At 40.1% G+C, this 21,053-nt stretch overlaps 1 protein-coding gene across 2 annotated transcripts in view; it reads left to right on the top strand.

Annotated features, from left to right (window-relative positions):
• Positions 1 to 21,053, top strand: part of LOC119727405 (nuclear receptor subfamily 1 group D member 2-like) — a 72,862-nt gene that overhangs the window by 14,189 nt on the left and 37,620 nt on the right. For both annotated transcript variants that reach the window (XM_038199280.1, XM_038199274.1), the window contains exon 3: positions 10,084 to 10,166. In XM_038199280.1, the coding sequence (XP_038055208.1) occupies positions 10,084 to 10,166 (83 nt within the window). The remainder of the gene's footprint in view (positions 1 to 10,083; positions 10,167 to 21,053) is intronic.

The following is a 21,053-nucleotide window of genomic DNA, read 5'->3' as shown; positions in this document are numbered from 1 at the left end:
TTTTTAACCCCCTTGGGGTGCATATAAAATGTATAGCACCCGAGGCGAAGATACATGTATACTATAGCACCCTGGACGGCTATGTCTCAGGTGCTTTGTGCCCGGTATACCGTACATGCGCCCCTCCAGGTTTTCAAAACGTCATCCCACATCACAGCAGTCAACAATTGTTACCAGTTACATGTACTTTGATGACTTGATTGTATTCAACATGTTCAAACAGAAATCTGACAATAATATCCAACTTGACAATTTTTTATTATGGTATTACATATTAAGTATGTATGTGACCCGTATACATTGTACACGTACATGTACATGTTGTACGTACGCGTTGTGCATGAGTACAGTACATAGTTCAGGTCTGTCAGCTGGTGTTCAAGTTCATTTAAAGTCCAAAGCCCACATGTACAGTGCATTGTCCATGTACATGTGTACATGTGGGGTCACTTATTTGACCTACATTTCACTCCTCAATTGATAATTAGGTCACTGCACGTAGGCGTGCATATCGTTAGGCTACCTGTATACATGTACATGTACATCAAAGTGTAAAATGTCTATTATCCCTAAGAATACAAAGTTCACTGTGTTATGGGCTGCTACATGTACATCGTGCAGGACTGAATTAAAAGCCAGAGTCCATCATTTGCAGCTATCCAAAAAGTAACTGGCGTAATTATTGTTGAAAAAAATACTTGGTTTCAGAAAGACAGTAAGGGGACAAACTCCCTGTGAAATTATTCTTTTTCTGGCAAGCTGTCATTTTGAAGATATCAACAAAAGAAGGCCTTTCCAACGGTGCTGGCGAAGCGCGCACAAGCATTGGAATGACGCAAACGCTTGCGCGGTTGCTATTCGTCGGATCAGTCAGCTCAAATCGGCTCAGTGAGAACGTGTATCGGACACTGAATTCAGGCCCAATTTCAAAACATGATTCAGCAACTTTTGATTGGAATCGAGATCCTAGAATGTTGTTTCTCGAAATATACAGCTGAAGCTGAGCTGAAAGTTTATCAAGTTAGTTGTTCAGCACCCTTCTTTAGATCTTGAGCACTTTTGTTGCTTCAAAGGAACAAATGCACAAATTACAAATGATGGACTATACCTTTAAAGATGTGTTGCTCGTGCTATTTTCCAGTTTCACCTCGAAAAATAGATTGTTTTTTCCAATCAGAATCTCTTTCCTGGTAATATAATTTAAGTTACATGTAAACTACCCGGTATGCACCTTTTGAAATGACATCGAATGAAAACGTCAACCGGCGCGTTTAATCGTGAGCATAACACTTGAACTACCGTATTAATTCACAGAAAAATGGCTGTCAGACAATAATTCCGCTCTTCCAGGGTTGGTTCATTTGTGCGCAAATTGAAACCCATTTTTGAGAGGGTTGCAGATCAATGCCCAAAACTTGGAATATAGTATATTGTTAACCCTAATGTCCTAGCCATTATATGCACCGGTACTTTGGGATAAAGAACTGAGTATAAGCCTGCAGAATTGTGCACAAATGCTGAGCACTTAGTTCGTAGTACAGTTTGCTACTTTTGTACTAGTAGTATTTTATAGCTTTACGGTTGGTGAGGTGAGGATTAAAACCAAACATACAAGCTAAAAATTCGTCGGGGAAGAATCCAGTTTTTGAAGAGCACAGGGTTTGCAACTTTAAATGAACTCAAGATTTGACCTACATGTACATGTACATGATACAGTGTAGGCCCTACTGTGTTGTATACAGTGTATACAGTGTACATGTATGTATACAGTGTATACAGTGTACTGGCGCGGTATATTTAGTTACTTATTTGCAGACCTCTGTGGCTATCGGTACCTGTGTACTACCGCAACAGCTGTGTGAAAAGAGGCGCAATTAATGCATTTAAAGGCAGGTACACCTGGGAAAATTGGTAATTATTCAGAAACAAACCTATCGATTTGATGAGAAAGAGTCAAAGTGAAGATGGGGATGGTATCAAATTCCCTGTGATTGTGAAACTGTTCTGGTATGAAAGGACATGTATATTGTTTGAAAGAAAATATCAGTGATTGGAGGCGGTAAAAAAAAAGTGTTAAAGGCACACTTTTCCAAGGAATACAGTTACGAGGCCCAAACAATTGCATTTTTCGAGAGCTTGAATGTTGTACTTGTATCATCTTTATTCCCAATACTATGAGCTCCGTGCGCTACCAAAAGAGGGCGCCCTTTTACCTAACAACGACGTCCCATGGGCGGGACATTTAGCTGGTTGACGCGCACCCTTCCCTGTGTGTGACGCACGTACACCAGGGGATTTGTTCTATTTACGCGCAGTGGCCGTGCTTCGCGGCAAATGAATTGCAGTCAGGCAAGACGGCGTCGGTCAGTCACCCCCAACTGTACTTCCTTTGCCGGTGAGGGGGTACTTGTGAACGGAGCGGATAGTGACAGTGAAACTTGATCTCGGGCTCTGTCTGGACAATTGAATCATGGAGCTCTATAGCTCCATGATTGAATCAAGTAGTGATGAAATTCAAATGAAATGCAACACTCTAGCAATGTACCGGTACTATTATTTCTAGTGCACATTCAATTTGCATTGATTTTTATGGTTGAATATGATTATGAATTTGGACTTCTACCGGTACATGTATGCAGACATGCAGGTACCGGTACTTACCGGTGTATAGACAAATTGTTTTTCAAGCTTCAAACGTAAAATGAGGGGGAAACTTCTTTTTCTTTTTCTTGAAACATTACTTTTTTTGGCATTTTTTGTTAATTGTGTACAGTTTTCCCATTTGTTGTGGCGTCTGTTTCTCGTGTCCTTGTCTTTTTTTTAACAATATTTGTGTCATCTTTGTCCAAATAAAAGATTTACGGAACCAAAAAACTCCTTGTGTGGTGGACCTTAACAAATTCTATAGGGCCTATACAGAACCATTCACAATGCCAAAAGCGTCGTACTTTGTCCCGTTTTCTGCCAGTAGGGGGGGGGGGGGAATGGACACAAAGGCAGAGAGAGAGTTCAAGGTTCTTTTCTTACAATGTAATGCATTGTGCGGCTGTGCAAACAAACATTCTTTGTCAAGTTGTCCTTTCAGTCAAAATCAATCAAGTGACTGTTTTCAACAGTTAAGAGCTCCCAGCCTACTACATAAAGCAGGATTGACTGGCTGTGACTGTCTCAATGTATGTAACTTGATACAGCTGTGCTTTGACTGTACAATGAAGGTGATTGATATGACCAGAGAGCAAGGATGACAGATGTGCCCACCAGTTTCCTGCTTTTGTCTGTTGACTGCATTTGTCTAGTCACAGTGCTTGTTTGAAATAGGATCTGACTGTTTGTGACTAGCCTGTGTAAAAGGCATGGCAAGGGACTGTTAAAACAGTAGGAGGGTTAATAGATGACTTTATAATGTTTGGGTGTCTTTTCCACCCTCAAATCTTCTGTAACAAATCCAGTGTGATTTATCATTATATTTGGGAATTCACAGCCTGTGTACATGGTACGAATACATGGCCTACGTGTAATGTCTAATCTAATCTGGTGACTTTTCGGAAAGGTTTATTTGAACCAAACTTTTCCAGCCGTTGTATAAAAAAAAAGAAAAAAAGTTGCAGGTTTATATGTACATAATACCTGCCAACATTGGAAACAGGCTGAATTAATTAATATGTTATACATGTACATTGTAACTACAAACTCAATCATGTTTTTACCCAAAGGATAGGCCTATAATCCATGTTATTACATGTACAGTAGGTATACACATGTTTCCAGCCTTCTATCTCTTGATAGCCTGCTGCATTATGGAACGCTATCTAATTCAATGTTTAGCTGCCCTTTATTAAATTTGACCATAATTTTGCTCAGAATTTGGAGCTTGCACAAAGCTACAGGTACCGGTAGCCGCATCCGACGAACATCATGAGCGTCAGATGATAATATTTGAATCATGCAAACTAAATGAAAACAAACACTCAGAACAGTCTGATAAACGCTACTGTGACTCTGAACAATGATGAACCTTGAAGTACATGTCCTAACTACCCAAAATAAACCATTTAAAATTGACTTCAGAAAAATAATGTATTCCTTTTGTGCATGTATACATGTAGTTATGAGAGCTACATTGTACATGATAGCCTACATAGTGAGAAACCAGGCATTTTTGTACAGGTCTGTATTTTCAGGGTTGAAGATATTTTGTTGAGGTTTCTACTTGGCATTTTTACCCCAGGGGCCTTGATTTTGCTTGGCAGAAAAACGTCCTCTGAAAAAACATTACTAGGCAAATATTATTATTGATTTTAATATTTTAATCATTTATAAAATGTACTTAACCCCGTCTCTTAATATATATTAGCTAAAGAAGAATTAGAAAAAATAGAACCTTTTTTTTAACTTTATGTTTTTTTCAACAGTAGGCTACATGTACCTACATGTACGTACCCTTATAATATTTACAAATATAATTCTTTTTATTATTAATTTTTATTTACACATGTACATTGTACTTAGTAGAAATATATTCCATTTGATAATTCATCTTGTCATTTTTCACTAGGAGTGGAAACAAGTCAAGTGGGCATTTTTACCCCAATTCACCCCATAGATGACAAGAGCACAGGACCTGTGCCTGAAATTTTGTTGGAATTTTGTTGCAAAACTTAGTACTCATTTTAAACTTGCAATGTGTATCGTACCATCGAGAATGTAAATAAAAAAACACTTCAAAGAAAGTCATATCATTGAAAGGAAATATTTAATGCTCAGAAATTGTTGAATTGAAAACATGGGTTTCTTTTGGCCATTTAGCAAATCTTAAGAGCCTTTTTTTTGGGGGGGGGGGGCAGCTGACGGCCATTGGCACCCCTGGATCTTCACCAGTCTGAGTTGTATGACTCAAGTATCAACAGTCAGCTTTGCACTAATGTACACCGTTCATATGTCTCTCTCACAGACATGACGGAGGTCATGCCTGCTATTTCCTATTTTCATTCCTGACGTTGAACGAATAATGACAGATGGTATCTTTGTAAAGTGCTTTGAGGTCTAATGACATGTAAGGCGCTATATAAAGTTGCATTATTATAAGCTCAAGGATACGGTATCCAAACTTCCATACATGTGCTGGTATACATGCATGTTGGTTTGTTTATTATCAGTGGCCGGTGTTTCCCCTGCCCATTCAAACCTGAGGTGGCCCACCTCGCTACTTTCAGTGACCACCTCGCTCAATTATTGCCAATATCACCACCTTGCTGTGAAGATTGGCAAAAAAGGAATTTTTGAAAATTTTTCATTTTGTGTATGAGCGTTTTCCTTTACCTCCATGTATCAAGAACTCACAATTTCGATGTGTTTTTGGAATCATCGCTGCATTCTTTTCAGTTTGCAGACTGCATAAATTTGTTTCAGTCATCAACTTGAATTGTTACCACCTCGCTCAGTTCATTAGCCAGGGGAAACACTGTCAGTGGCAGATCAAATATTTTCCAAAGGGGATATCCGCTCCGTTCACAAACTACCGTCTCACCGGCAAAGAAAGTACAGTTGGGGGTGACGGACCGACGCCATCTTGCCTGACTGCAATTTTACCGCAACGTGCGGCCCTGTACCAGTACCACTGCATGTACATAGTACAAATCCCCTGGTGTACATGTACATGTACGCGCGTCACACACAAGGAACGTGCGCGTCAACCAGCTAAATGTCCCTTTTCTTCAAATACTACTTCCAATTTACCAATTGTTAGTTCGCATTTTGTTTGCAATTGGTTACACATCTGTGGATGGGTGCAAACCAGCTAATCTGGTTCCCTGACCTATAAATTGCTCGGTTTCCTCTGAAGTGGAATCAGGGAAATAGACTGCAAGAACAGCATTTCTATCTTGTTTTTTTTTCTCCAGCATCTACTCTTTTGTGATTATAGTTGCTATACTGACCCTCAAATCCATCCATTTCTAAAAATTACAGCAAAAGGAAATATTGTATAATTATAACCCTTCAGACAATTTACTAGGCCTTTTTGCTAGGATGTACAATGTAGCCTCAATCCTGCAAAATCCTCCAATTGGCCGCATGGAAAATATGCAGGCCTACATGTAGCCTCGATCCTGCAAATTCCTCCATTATTTCTTGAATATGGTCCGTGGAGGGGTGACCACTGCCTGAATCCTGCAAAATCCTGCGGCAGTGCCTGTCAATACGTTGAGGCTTGGCCAGTGACATCCTGGAGCAGTGCGTAGGATTTCAAGCATAATGCAAGCCTATGTTTATGCATGGCTGAGCAAAAACCGACACAAGGTCCGGCCCAAGACCTTGACAACCTGCATCCTACTAAATCAGTAACGCAATTTTGCCATGTAACCTCAATCCTCCAAATTCCTCCACTTTGGCAAAGTGGATTTTGAAGGATTCAGGGCGGTTAGGGTTCATGTAATTTTAACTACCCTCGGTTAGTACCGGTGGGTTGGAGGTGGTACCGTAGTGCTGCCCATTATTCCAACAATTTAGTATTCAATCAGTCCAAACTGTGTTGACCGAATATTCGGATATTTGAAACTGTCAGCTACAACCGCATGCTGCACGCCGGTAAAAAAAGTGCACAAAGAGTGTGCCAGTTGAAATGGGTATGTGGCGATCGATCTTTTTGGGCAACTGGAGTATTTCTAGTTAGTATTTTATAAAGTTCTGTAAAAGGGCTTTAAACTGCTAAAAGGAAGTGCACAATGAACCGCGGCCGACAAAAAAGTTCCCGTCAACAAAAAAGTGTCATATCTGACAATAAAGCGCCACAGCTTTACAATAAAAAAATTCACAGTCGTGCGCACATGTACATGTACGTGCGTAGTTTTTGTTTTCAAATATTCCAACCGGCAAAAGCCTGGGCCCTTTGAATATTCGGTTGATCGAATATTCAAGTATTTGATATATATCAAAGTTCTGCTTCACACAATTTGTTTGCTACCTGAAAATGCACTTTACAATGTACATGTACAGCATGTGTATAAATTTGAAGGGGCAATATGTGATGTGATCAAGCTAAATGAGTCGTTTGTCAGGAATTTTCATTTGGAGATACGGTACAGGCCAAAAAAAGGGCCACTTCATCACATCACTTCACTTCACATCTATTGGTGTTCCGACTTCCATAATTTTTGAACTAAAAATGGTATCAGCATGCGGTTTTCTCAGCAGTATTGCTGAAATTGTGCTCTTTTCAAATCTGTTATAAAAAAAATATTGACCGGGGTTGACAAACGAGTCATTTACAGTGTTCAACTGTAGTTCGATCTCATCACATATGTTGAATACTGATAGTACCATGAAATCAAACCCTTGGAAAGAGGCAGTATGTTTTTCTTGATGTAATTCACCATTGATACAATGAACCGGTGACATTTACATTGCCGTCCATGTAAATCATACAGTTTAAATGTATAATATTACTTGCCGCCCGTGTCCTTCATGGACACTGAAATGTCTGGAGAAGTACTTGGGGGGGGGGGGGGTGGAGGGGGGGGGGGGTGGGCATGCAGTGTGCAGTTGCGTTAGAGGTGTTGATCGAAGTCACTCACCATGTAATTGCAGTGTCAGGTTGTCAGAAGGTGCATATTGGTTTTGTTTTTTTGACCACGCCTCCAAAAATATGTAGGCCTACTGATGTGTGTACAAATATTTACATACACGTACACGTACTTTACATACCTGTACACATGTACATGTACATTTACATACATGTACATGTATAAACATACAACTGAAACCCCTTCTCCCCCCCCCCCCCCCCAAAAAAAATAGTAAAATATCTAATGACATGAATGATGCAATATTTTTCCAAACATGTACTGGTACATACTGTACATACTATACATACTTTGAGATTTTTCTGTCTGCATATTTTTGCATACTGTCTAGATGCACAAGATTTGCAAGTGGCTTCGCAATACAACAGTTTGTATTATAACACCTCACCCACAGATTCTGTGTCTTGATTGGCCGAGAGCGAGTCACATGTTATTTTCTAATTTTGCTATCTTTCTGTGCACGGCCAAAAGTACTATACCCGTAGCAACCAAAGTACTATACCATTAGCAACCAAAGTACTATTTCCACGGCGCGGTATTTGTGTGCAAATGCATGCTGGTGTGCGCGTTGCGCGTAGCGCGTATTGTTCCAAAGAGAGCGCGCCGCAGACTTGGGTTCAAACATTTTGTGAAGGGGTAGTTTGGAAGAGAGACATAGGCCTACATTTTCCTCCAATTTTGTATTGAAATTGAAGTTTACATGTATTTCAACTGTGTTCAGATTTAAATAATTTAAAATATTAAAATCAAGCAGAATCTGTGGGTGAAGTGTTATAAAACAAATATTGAATGCTTTATCTCGTGGTGAAGTAAAACTAGCCTCCCTCGGTGATCCATGGACCATTCTATTTTCCCTCGTCTTCGCCTCGGGAAAATAGAATGTCCATGGATCACCTCGGGAGGCTAGTTTTACTACACCACTCGAAGCATTCAATATTTGTATACTGTTTTGTACTATGTACGTGTACCCCGGTACAAGCACATGCATACTTTACATTTAAAGTTTGTTATTTTTTAATTTAAAAATGGCCTGCTTCTTTCCCCTTACTCTTTCGAGCCTTGCGATCTATGTATGTACATTTGTTCCAAGGTACATTTGCACAATGTTTGCACAATGCATAGGCGTAGCCGAGAGAGGGGGGGGGGGATTTTACCACCACCCCAATATTTTGTAAAGACTGCCTTTTTCCATTCAAATGCCCTATTTTTTTCAACATTTTGAACAGCGCCCCCATCCACAGATGGTCCAATCTCAAGACTCATACTGTACATGTACCGGCACATTTGTTTATGGTGTAAATCAAGGCTTTTCTTTTGTTCCTCTTCCCTTTCCCGTTGTATGCACTAATTGAGGTCATCCTTGATTTGGTTCCTGTCCTCAATTCACCCATGATGTTGCACGTGTGTGTCCTCGATTTACACCACAAACAAACGCAATGTATTCTGCTAGATACTGCCATACCCGGCCCCTTTTGGGAGCACAAATGTTGTTTTTTTTCATTCACTTATATTGATTTGTCATTGTCGTGCCCCAAACTGTCCTCCCATAACACAACATAATACAACTATGTACATTTAGGCAGTACTGTCTGATGATTTTGAAGGATTGAGGCGTTGGGTATCCTTCATTTGAACCTACCGTAAGTGCATAATTTTGGAGGATTGAGGTGGTTCCTACAAAAAGACCTGAGGGGGTTAAGGTTTTAAACGATATGTTTACAGGTGCATGTTTATTGTGTAAATCGAGGACACATATGTGCAACATCATCAATGAATCGAGGACAGAAACCAAACCGAGGACTCCTCGGTTGGAAAACGTGTACAAAACCAATGAAGTACCGTACAAAGGAAAAGGGAAGAGGAACAACAGAAACTCCTGGATTTACATGTAGTTAGTGCAGGTGCTAGTATTAAAGGGAATGTACAACATTTGTTTTTGCTGCAATTTTTCAGAAATAAATGGATTTGGAGGATTAGTATACTGTCATAGCAAATATTGTTAAAATGACTTGTTTCACGTTTTGGGCTTGTAGATGCTGAAAAAACCAAGAAAACCTTTCATGTTCTTGTAGTCTGGTTCCCTGACCCCACTTACATGTAATATAAAACGGAAAATTTATAGACTAAAGGGGAATTGTAATGTCAGAGAGTCAGTCTAGTAGGCTTGTACCCCTTCACAGTTGCATAATCAATTGCAAAAATTAGGAGCAGTTTTTAAAAAAAAAGCCAGTTTTCTCCAATGCTGGTCGGCCGACCAGCGTTGGGAAAAATACCATTTTTCTTAAAAACGTCAGCACGCCAGGAGCCACGATTTTACAGGATGCTTTAGAATGTCAGTCCCTAGCAATCCAGTAAGGTATTTTGTGATAATTTGATCATTTCGTTTTGTAATGTTTGCAAATGTTGTATCTTCCCTTTAAAATTAATGGGTTAAGTACAGGTACATGTAGCAATGTTGAGTTATCTTGAAAAAAAAACAACCCTCCTTTCTGTTTCTTTGCAGATTTTCCAACAATAGCCTGTAAGGTCTGTGGTGACCGATCCTCAGGAGTACACTATGGCATCATCTCCTGTGAGGGTTGTAAGGTGAGAAGAGATTTGTTATTAACATTTTATCATAATTGTCTTTTTTGGCCTCGGTCTTGGCTTAGACTGCAGCACTTGCTTGCTGAACGTGGTGCTAGTGTTCTAGCAGCGCTTATAAAAGGGAATGTACAACATTTGCTTTTGCTGCAATTTTCAGAAATAATGGATTTGGAGGATTAGTACCGGTATGTTAAAGCAAATATTGTTAAACTGACTTGTTTCACATTTTGGGCTTGTAGTTGCTGGAAAAACCAAGAAAACCTACCTTGTTCTTGTAGTCTGGTTCCCTGACCCCACTTAAGATGAAACAGAGCAATTAATAGACTTCGGGGAATTGTAAAATCAGAGAATTAGTCTAGCAGGCTTGTACCCCTTCAGGTGTGTAATCAATTGCAAAGAAAATGCGGAACAACTAAATATGAAAAAGTAGGAGCAGTTTTTGAACAAAAGCCAGTTTTCTCCAACGCTGGTTGGCAGACCAACGTTGGAAAAATACAATTTTTCTTGAAAATGTCAGCACACCAGGAGCCACGGTTTTAAAGGATGCTTCAGACTGTCATTCCCTAACAATCCAGTAAGGTATTTCGTGATAATTTGATCATTTCATTTTTGATGTTTGCAAATGTTGTACATGTATCTTCCTTTAAGCACCCGCTGCGCTTTTGGAAATGAGCGCTGCACTTTATTAACTTGGGCCGCTATGGTGCCGCTATGTTAAGAAAATATGCATGCTTTAAAAAATTATTTCGGTCCGTTTTGTTCATTTTCCATCGTTGGCTACAGTGCAGCATCTTTAAACGTCACGCACAGGCTGTACGGCACGACGTGAAGCTTTGAAAATAAACCTTGTACCTACATTTACAGGCACAAGGTTTATGTCGAGTAGGCCGACGCACTGTCATGCGTAAAAGTGTTTCCCCTTTCTAATGAACTGAGCAAGGAGGTAAAAATTCAAATTGATGATTGAAACAAACTTTATGCAGTCTGCAAACTGAAAACAAAAAGCGCTCACAAAAATGCGCAATGATTCCATCTACACATCCAAATTGTGAGTTCTTGATACATAGAGGTCCAGGAAAAGCTCATAAATTACACAAAATGTAAATTGTTTGATTTAGTACTTCCTTTATTGCAAATATTCACAGTGAGGTGGTGATATTGGCAAAAATTGAGTTAGGTGGTCACTGAGGTGGGCCACCTCACGTTTGAATGGGCAGGGGAAACACGGATGCGTATGTACATTTCTCGTATGCATTCTATACGAAGAACACAGGCAGTACCAGAACATGTAACTTGCATGTATTGTGCAGTGCAAGTGCTAGCACTCTCCACTGTCCACATGTGCGTGTCACACATGTGCGCGTCACATGTGCGCTTTGGACCACATCATTTGCGTCAAGGGGTGTGCTTTGGTATTGAACAATTTGCCTGCATTTCCATCGCTAATAACATTGCAAATAATATTTGTCAAGGAGTCATACAGATGCCCTTGTTTGAAAATGAGTTCTTCAATGTTACCATATAATTTTCGCAAAGAATTTATTCGAGTAAACGATGTAAAACTCCGAAAAAAAGATTGAATATTAAACCCCTGCAGATATGTATGGATCTGTCCATACAATGTCCGCAACTGGTTGAATTTTTTTTTAGAAGAAACTTGCGATCCAAAAAGCTGTTTTTGATGTTAGGACTCGTTGCTGCTAATAAATTTTTTAGAAGATTGGTACTAAAAAGAAACCTACAATGTATCTATTTTTAGGACAAAAAACAATCAGCAGTTTCTTGTCAGAAAGCCAAATCAGTGCTTCAGACATGCTCTGGCAATGACAGAACGCGCAATGCGATGTCTTGCTTTCTCAAGTGCGTGGGAGGAATTTTCTATGATTCTACTTCAGATCCTAGTTTGCTGGCGCCCCTGGCTGACGCTGGATAGGTAGCGATTCCCAACCTCTATTTCTCAACGTCATCATCTAAAATTACAGTACATTTTTACAATATAAAAATGATGATGCCTCCTACAAATTGTGTCGTACACTGTAGAAATTAACAATCGCTGATGGCTAGTTTCTGCCAGAGGACAGTACACATACGATGAGTCTGTTACAATTTCTTGCTGGCGATCTTGGTTTTATTTACAAATATAGGCCTGAAGCTGAGTGAAGTATTCTTGAAAATTGAAACTGGACGGACTAAAATTAAACCAAGACAATTTCAGGATAAATTCAAGGGTAAAAAACCTGAAACTTATGCCAAGGGGGAAAAGGGGGAAGAAACTTCGAGGACCGCATGGTTTCATTTGCATAGTCATGACATGACTGAAAGTAAAAACAGTCTAGGTGAAGAGTTGCAATGTATTTGCCCTTCTGTTTCAGTTTTACTTTGATTAAATTACACTGATTTCCAATTTCAGTTCATCGTATAATTAAATAAGTGTTCAAGCATTGTGTTCTACCCATACTTACATGTACATGTAATATTGATAAATCATAAACCTATCAACTTTTGACAAAACTTGGAGGAAGGAATACATGTACAATGTAGTACACACATCAGAAAGCAACAACCTAAAAATTATGTCATAGGCTACACCCTTTTCCAAAATAATATGGAAACAAATATGGAGATGGAAATACAGGGTTGTCCACTTTAAGTATGGAGAAACATTTTAAGAGCAAGAGTTAAGGACTTATATTTTAAAAAAATTAACAACATTTTGCTTACATTCTTAAAAACTGAGTGTTACAATGTATTTGAAAAGTGGCCAGGAATCGCCTCAGATTGCACCACAGAGCATCTAGAATCCAAAAGTTTACGGGCCCTTAAGTGGGCCCTGGACCCCACATGAATTAATTTGAGACATTTGAAAACAGGGTGTTAAAATTTGCATTGGAAGTTGTTAAAAGGGACATCCAGGTGGCTGTACCGATATTTCCATTGGGGGGGGGGGGGGGGGGGGGGGGGAATCGTGTTTTTTTGGTGACATCTGGGTTAGAGCAATTACATGTATGTGACTCTTCACACTCAAAATTCATACTCCCACTGCCAAACCTTGAGATCACATTTGACCCTATACTGTACATGAGCTCAACCCTGCTCAGTTTACACGTACGGTACCATATCAAATCTGGCCTTTTTACATACATGTACAAAATGTATGTATGCGCACTTGTATTGTACCAGTAAAAATCTACATCTAGGCCTAAATCAGTACATGGCTGAGCATAAACAACACAAGGTCCGGCCCAAGACCTCGACACCGTGCATCCTCCCAAATCAGCGGCACATTTTTGCCATGTACCGGTACATGTACATGTACCGGTACATTGTACATGTAGCCTCAATCCTGCAAAATCCTCCATTTTGAACAGAATATTTTGGAAGATTTAGGAAGGAAACAAAAGAAAGAAGAGAATTTGTTGAAGAGCACAGGGAACGCAACTTGAATATTGTGGTGCAGTGTGGCAGTTTAACGGCTTTTACCAAAGTATCTACAATGTAAGCCTCAACATATTGACAGTGATTGCGGGAGGATTCTGCAGGATTGAGGCAGCGGTCACATATACATGTACATGTACCCCTCCAAGAACCACACTCAACAAATAACGGAGGATTTTGCAGGATTGAGGCCATGCAATTTAACAAAGGGAACAAAGTACACTAATTTTATAATTTTTCTTAGGACAATAATGAGCAACTTGGCTCTTTTTATGTGTACAATGTATGTGCACTTGTACACTGCGCAACATTTACATGTTGGATTCTAATGAAGTGACTTTATTGACCCCAGGTCAACAGGTTCAGTGTGAAAACCCTGGGAGAAAGCTAAACATAAATTTGCAAATTTGAAAGAGGGGTTGTTGAAAATTCAGTGACGCTGCAGGTATGAGTTCGCTCAGGGGATCGACGCTCTAACTCGTGTGAAAAAAAGAGAAGAATATCGTGAGTAATATGTGTATAATACTTGCAGATTCAGCTACTTTTTCCTGTTCTTTAATCAAATTACTCCCAAGTCATTTGTTGTGTGTGTCTCCCAGGGGCCCCCTTACACATGATGTGTCAGACGGTTTTGCTTCTATCAAAACTCAGTTAAAACAGTTTTTGATCGGCTGTTGTCCAACTTGAACATGTGCACATACATGTATGGATTTAAATACTATTTTGGTGTCTGTGTTTACGTGTATGTGAACATGTTGTCACCGGTTTCACGAAGGGACGGACATGTGGATTTTGAAGAAAGAAAATGTTTTTGAGATAATCACAAGAGAAGTTTCTCCGTTTTTAAAACAGCAAAAACTACTACTTTGCAACAACTTTATGCAGTAAGGAAACATTGACGTAATTCTTTGATAGGTAAACTTTAATTTGAACCCAGTAATTATAATTAATAGAGTGGTTAATTAGCCAAAATTAATTAGTAAAGATGCCCGCCCCTTCGTGAAAGCGAAAATCCAACTGTTCCACATCTACGCCCTTCTTGTTTAATGTGCTTTTACATAGGGAAGGGCGCGCGTGTTCGATTACGTGCGCGCAGCTGAGAATGTAACAAAGATGCCCGTCCCTTCGTGAAAACGAAAATCTCCGTTGACTTTCTTTTACCGCCTTTCCGTGCAATATGTTTTGAACGTGTTCACGGGGACAGGCATGTTCGCGTCTCTTCGTGAAATTGCAAAATGCAATTATCGAGATGCCTGCCCCTGACGTCATAAATGTTATTCAGGAATTCATGATGTTTTGCGTACAGAAACATGTGAGAATGCTTAAGTACCATGTTTTAAAGCAAAATTGTGAAAAAAACCTTGAAATCGAAAAAATTGTCAATTTTGACATGCCCGTCCCTTCGTGAAATTGGTGACGATGTATGCACAGATACCACTGGGCGGGCCGTCACCGCGTTATGGGGAAGGTTTTTTTTTATTGTTAGGCAAATTAGGACCGAGTTATGGGGACTTTCTGCTGTCCCCACAGCGTCTTCAGTCCCCATACATGTACATGCCATAGTACCATTGGAAAATTTGTGTCTAGTCCCCACACCTACAGAACAAGTGTGTGGATGCATATGACGTAGGGGCAGGCCCATCAAAAAGGCTGGTTACTCGCTGTACAAGTCATTGGTGCAAGTTAAGAAATAAGAAACTAAGGCCCCCACCCCCCCAAAAATAGTTGGTCTCTGGTCAGCGCGCGTGTCGATTTTAATCATGCGCGTCAACCTTTTTTTCCCTTCAAATTTACTACGGAAGCTACAACAGTGCCCTCTATTGCCGCACCTCCATCAAATTTTTGTACCAAGGAGCACCAAGGAATGGGGAAATTGCATCAAGGCAAATAATGGAGGGCACCAAGGCAAACTATGGAGGACACCAATGTACATGTATACTATGAGGACACAAAAAAGCAAAATAGTACCCACCTTGTATGTACAATTCAAGCTTGAAAAAAAAAAAAAAAGCAAAAAAAACCACAAAAAAACCACATCGCCGCATCAATTCCGGAACTTCGGTCTGACCAGAGACCGACTATTTTTAATTTTTTTTTTGGCCTAACAATCAAACAAACAAAAAAAGACTTTTGGCATAATATACATGACTGGCCTTTATCTCTCTACCTTAAATGCAAAAACTCACTATACAACTTGCATTTTTGATGTGATAACTAGATGCTTTTAGCCCCCCCCCCCTTTTTTTTTTACAAAACAAATACATTTTTAACCATATTCCAGCTCACTGCCATATCACCCAGACCCTCTATTGTGATGTTTGTAATTCTGAAGGTTTCGTAAATGTGCTCCACTTTTCAGCCGAGTCCACGTTTTCATGGAATAGCCCAGAAGATGAATTTCAATACAATCCCAGCAGAGGCTCTTATTTGCTAAGATATTGTTATTGCCTGGGGAACCACCTGCTGTTTTTAATCCTTTTTTTTCAAAGAAAGCACAGAGGCCCACGGTTTCAATGGTAATTTGAAATTCATCTATTCTCCAGATGGATCACAAATAAGTCAGTCTTACTCTTACAGCAATACAGGGACTGATTTCCCTTGATTCAACGCCACAAATGCCAGGCAATTCTAATATTTGGCTATATATAGAAGATACAGAATTTCTTGTTGAGAACGTAAGAGAACTGTTTTTTTTGCTATTCAAAAAAAAAGAAAACGTAGCACTTTGCAATGCAATTTATTTTGCCATGACTGCAGTTGTTAATTAATGGGTTGCTTGGATTCAGGGAAGCTTTTGGTGGAAAACAAAATTTTTAAACAAACAAACTTTGCAAAACTACCCAGGTTTTGCGGTGAATTTGTGTAGTGAATTTGTGTGGTAATCTAATAGCCCACTCCACCAGTCAAAAAGTGTGGGGTATATACCCCCCCCCCGCCCATCCTAAATTATGCTCTTGTGCAAAAGAGATTCTACAAAACATCTTTGAACAATCCTTTTTGAAATTTACACTCTGGGAAAATGCAGGAGCGTCCGAGCAAAACCTACAAAGTGCATGTGTACTTTGGGTTCAAAGAGACTTAATAACCACTGATCTATTCACCTTTCTTTTTGATTCTATTTCAACATAACATCACAACTCACTGGCTGATGCTTTTAAGAAATAATGAACCCTGGATTTATCTGGGCTATGGAAGGGTCGGCTAGGGTCATCATTGGCATTTGGCTTTTATCTTCTTTTTTTTATATTATTTTTTTTTTCTGAGTTTGTTATTCCTTGGATGCTATCTTGCCTTTATCTGTCACCTTTTTTTGTATGTGTCTGGTGAAATTGTTGAGCTTTTATCACTATTTTTTCTGTTTTCTTTATCAATGCACTGGTACGCGGTTTGTGTCTGCTTTGTCTCATGCAATGTAATAGAGAGAATTCATTGACATGTACATGTACACTGTACATGAACAATCATGTGCATGTACATGTGTACACTGTTGTACAAAAAAAAAAAACTATTTGATATCAATGCATGTAATAATTCAAAATAAAAAAATAGCATTAATTTTAACCATAACCTTCCCAAATCCTCCAAAATCCTCTTTGCAAAATGGAGGATTTTGCAGGATTGAGGATATATATGGGAAAAAAATGTGGCTGATTTTGGAGGATGCACTGTGTCAAGGTCTTAGGCCGGACCTTGTGTTGTTTATGCTCAGCTGTGCATGAATTTAGTCCTAGATAATACTTGAAATCCTCTGCACTGCTCCAGGATGTCACTGGCTTTGCCTCAACATATTGACAGTGATTGCTGGAGGATTTTTTGCAGGATTGAGGCAGTGGTCACCCCTCCAAGGACCACATTCAAGAAATAACGGAGGATTTTGCAGGATGACGCTGTATATAATTTTTACATCTGAGGCAGTTGGAGGATTTTGCAGGATTGAGGTTGCATCCTAGCAAACATGCCTAGGGAGGTACAGTAGGGTTAACAGTTAAGACATTTTGGTAAACTATTTTTTGTAGGCCTATCAGAAACTGCCATGCTTTTTATCACAAAAACAACTACAGCAATACGTACATTATACAAAATATTCTTTGGAATTCTGAACAGCAGAGAGTTCAACTTTTCTTCGCATTTTGTGAAGGGTATATTGTTCACCGATTAAAAACAGGTGAATATTTCGATACGACACATGTTTGTTATTTATGGCGGGCTTGAACCGTCGAGAGTGTCAATGTCAGGATTGAGTTGCAATTTACAGTTTTGAAATAATAGAGAGTTGTTTAAAGAATGTCAGTACGGAAATGTTGGCTACACCGTACATGGCTACACAGTACATTTACACGCATCACTTTGTTGTGTTGTTATTCTATCGGGTACATAACACTTTATCAGCAATTTGTATATGTAAATACCGGTATAACAATGTATCTCACATGACAATGGTGAGTTACAGATATCACTGTCATATTTGGGAAGGGAGGTGGGTGCATGGCATCATCCCCCCCCCCCCAACAAAATTAAACCAAAAATGGCATTTCACAGCTTTTTTGCTGCAACGAAGAGTGCCACCTATTGTCAAGGAAGATTGTTTCCAAAAGTCAGACGGTGACCCCCCAGCATTTTGATTTCCCGATTGCTGGCTGGCTGGAAAAAATCCTGCATCCCCCCTCCCTCACCCCAGCAAAATCCTGCATACGCCAAGTGCTGGATATCTCAGAGCAAGTTTTACTCAGCCTCCGAGATGATGTTTGCTCCTGAAAGGATCCGAGACCGCGGTCTCCCGCGGCGCCAAAATCGCTCCACGTCCGTGGAAAAATGCAGAGGGTGTCTTCCGCCAGGTTGGACACTTCGGGCCGTCCTAATTTTCCCGTACGGACCGGCGAGCCATTTCGTCGATTTTTCGTGACTGCGTTTTGCACAGGAATTTGCCGTCGTGTGCGCTTTCACGTTGACTGCCTGGCCGCCCTCTGTGTTGGCTTTTCTGCGAGTCGAGACTGTGCGTGGTCAGCGGCTTCAACGTAGGGGTTTCGTTTACGTGTTCTACTTGGCCGTTCTACAAAAGTGTTCATCGAACGGTAGTCTGGGGTGACCTTGGTAATATATTTTTTCGTCATGGTGCGTGGCCACCAAGTGCCCCTATTCTTTCCTATGCTTTGCTTGCCGCCCCTGCGCCGAGTGCAATGAATACTCAGAAGGACTACACATTAGTGCCTTGCACGGTCTGACCAATCGAAAGTCTACACTGTGTACTTCCGGGCTCTGCATAAAACCGTCGATGGCAACGCGTACTGCAGCCTGATCCACACCCTGGAACGAGGTTGGGTCTACGGTGCTCGCTATTTGAAGCACAAGCATGTGACGTCGCGTGATAGAGTGCTGTTGCTTCCATAATGTGTTTACAGCTCCATGATCTACCACCAAGGCTGAGCGTTGTGAGTTCGCTGCCCGCCACGTATAATTCAGTGTCGCGTTATAATTTCGGGGGCCTGTTTGGGATCAACGAAGAATCTATGCATTGCTTCAAATATCGCGATCTTAAACGCAGTCACAAAAAAATCGATAAAACGGATCGCCGGTCCGTACGGAAAAATTAGGACGACCCGAAGTGCCCGACCCGGCGGAAGACACCCTCCACATTTTTCCACGGACGTCGTGGGAGACTGCGGTCTCGGATCCTTTCAGGAGAAAACATTTCTCGGAGGCCGAATAAAACTTGCTCTTATATAGATGGTTGAACCAACTTGAATAAAAGTTGAATCGACTTTTTCCTCGCAGACGGTCTCGCAAATTGTGAGAAGTTCAAGTTTACGTTTGTTGAAGTACATGTTACCATTTTATGGTAACACTCAACATTTTCGTTTCAAATGACACCTTCATGTTTTATTGCATTATGATTTATTGTCAAAACTGTACAATCAGCCTTCGCCTGTGTACTACAGTAACCTTTTCACTACGTTTTCCAAATGCGACTGCCTCACAAAATGCCAATTTAACAGACCAACGGGAACATTTACAGACAGTTGCCATGGCACATAATTATCATGTGCGTAAATCGACGGGGGACAGGGGGAAACCACCCCCTCCCCCCCACACACACACACACATTTTAAAGCGGGGGACATTGTTTGGTCCCCCCACTTTTCTTCCCTGAATAAAATTGTAGCCTACAATAATAATTCTATTGCTCTGAATACATGTAGCTGATTCAATTACTCCAAACTCAAAACTTTAAAAGATGATCTTTTGCTCATATTGGTTTTAGTGGTCAGAAATTGCCTCAGATCACACCACAGAAATTGCTTTTCTATAACTGCATGTCTCCCCAACTATATCCCCACATTTACATTTAACTCCCCACATTTTCATCCCCAACACTACGCCCTGCCCGATCTATGATCGGGTAAATCAGCTTGTATAGCATAACCACACAAAAAGAGTGATGTCAATACAGGTTTCCTGTACTTATATAATATCTGAAAAGTACGTGTCCAGTCTCTAAGAAGATCATTAATTTAAAAACCCTAACTCGATCCCTAGCGTCTTTTACTAGGAACTGGACCAAGTCCATCAAAATCCATCAATCACTGTGCGTCCAATACAAAACTGTACATGACATAATGCAATCCACCACTGACACACTGGTGGACATTCATGGACTATGACTTTTATCACAATAGCAGTACAGGAAGCTAGGCAAAATCAATCGGATATCCCTAGCACTGCTTTAGGCCATTAGGCCCAAGTCCATAATACTCCATCGATATTTAGTCACGCCAGGCCTTCTGGACCAAGTCCCCCAATTAAAATCTACCAAAATGGGGGGGATGGATTTTGATGGAGTATTGGAGTTGGGGTGGTTAGGGTTATTGTTATGGTTATAGTCAGAGGGGTGTCAAGGCCAGGGTCTTATTAACACCCTGTTTGCTTTTTGAACACCTCCTTTTGTTCTACATGTAAAAAGGAAAACCGTTAAATAACAACAACCTTGAGCACTGCCCTGTTAGTTCAATTCGAGGCAAATATTGACACAAATTTGCCAGTGCTAACTAAAAGTCATTAAACTGTACACAGGCATGCAACTTTTCCTCGGATCCACTGATTTCCTCGTTTTTTTTTTTTTTACTTCTCATGAATGCCGTTACAAATTGAAAAGCACTGTACAAACTCCAGTTTGTTTTGGAGTTTACTCCTTTTTTTCTAAATTCCCAGTTGCATGTTTGTGTACATGTATGTGTACAATGTATGCACGTGAACATGCAGGGTTCCAATTTTACAAATCTTTTCAATCGATCAACACTTAGTCGATCAGCTAATGTGGACTCATCCCTATGTAGATAATAATAATAATATTATAATTTATAAAGCACACGTTCAGGTATTGGTGCTCAAGGCGCTACATCATTATTACCCTGCTCATTGGGCCAACGAAACATTCCAAAGACAATCTCAGCTCCC

This window comes from Patiria miniata, unplaced genomic scaffold, assembly GCF_015706575.1.
Source record: "Patiria miniata isolate m_02_andy unplaced genomic scaffold, ASM1570657v1 HiC_scaffold_1, whole genome shotgun sequence".
In the NCBI taxonomy this organism is placed as follows: domain Eukaryota; kingdom Metazoa; phylum Echinodermata; class Asteroidea; order Valvatida; family Asterinidae; genus Patiria; species Patiria miniata.
Note: the sequence above shows the minus strand (reverse complement) of the source record. Positions and strands in the feature narration are given on the sequence as shown.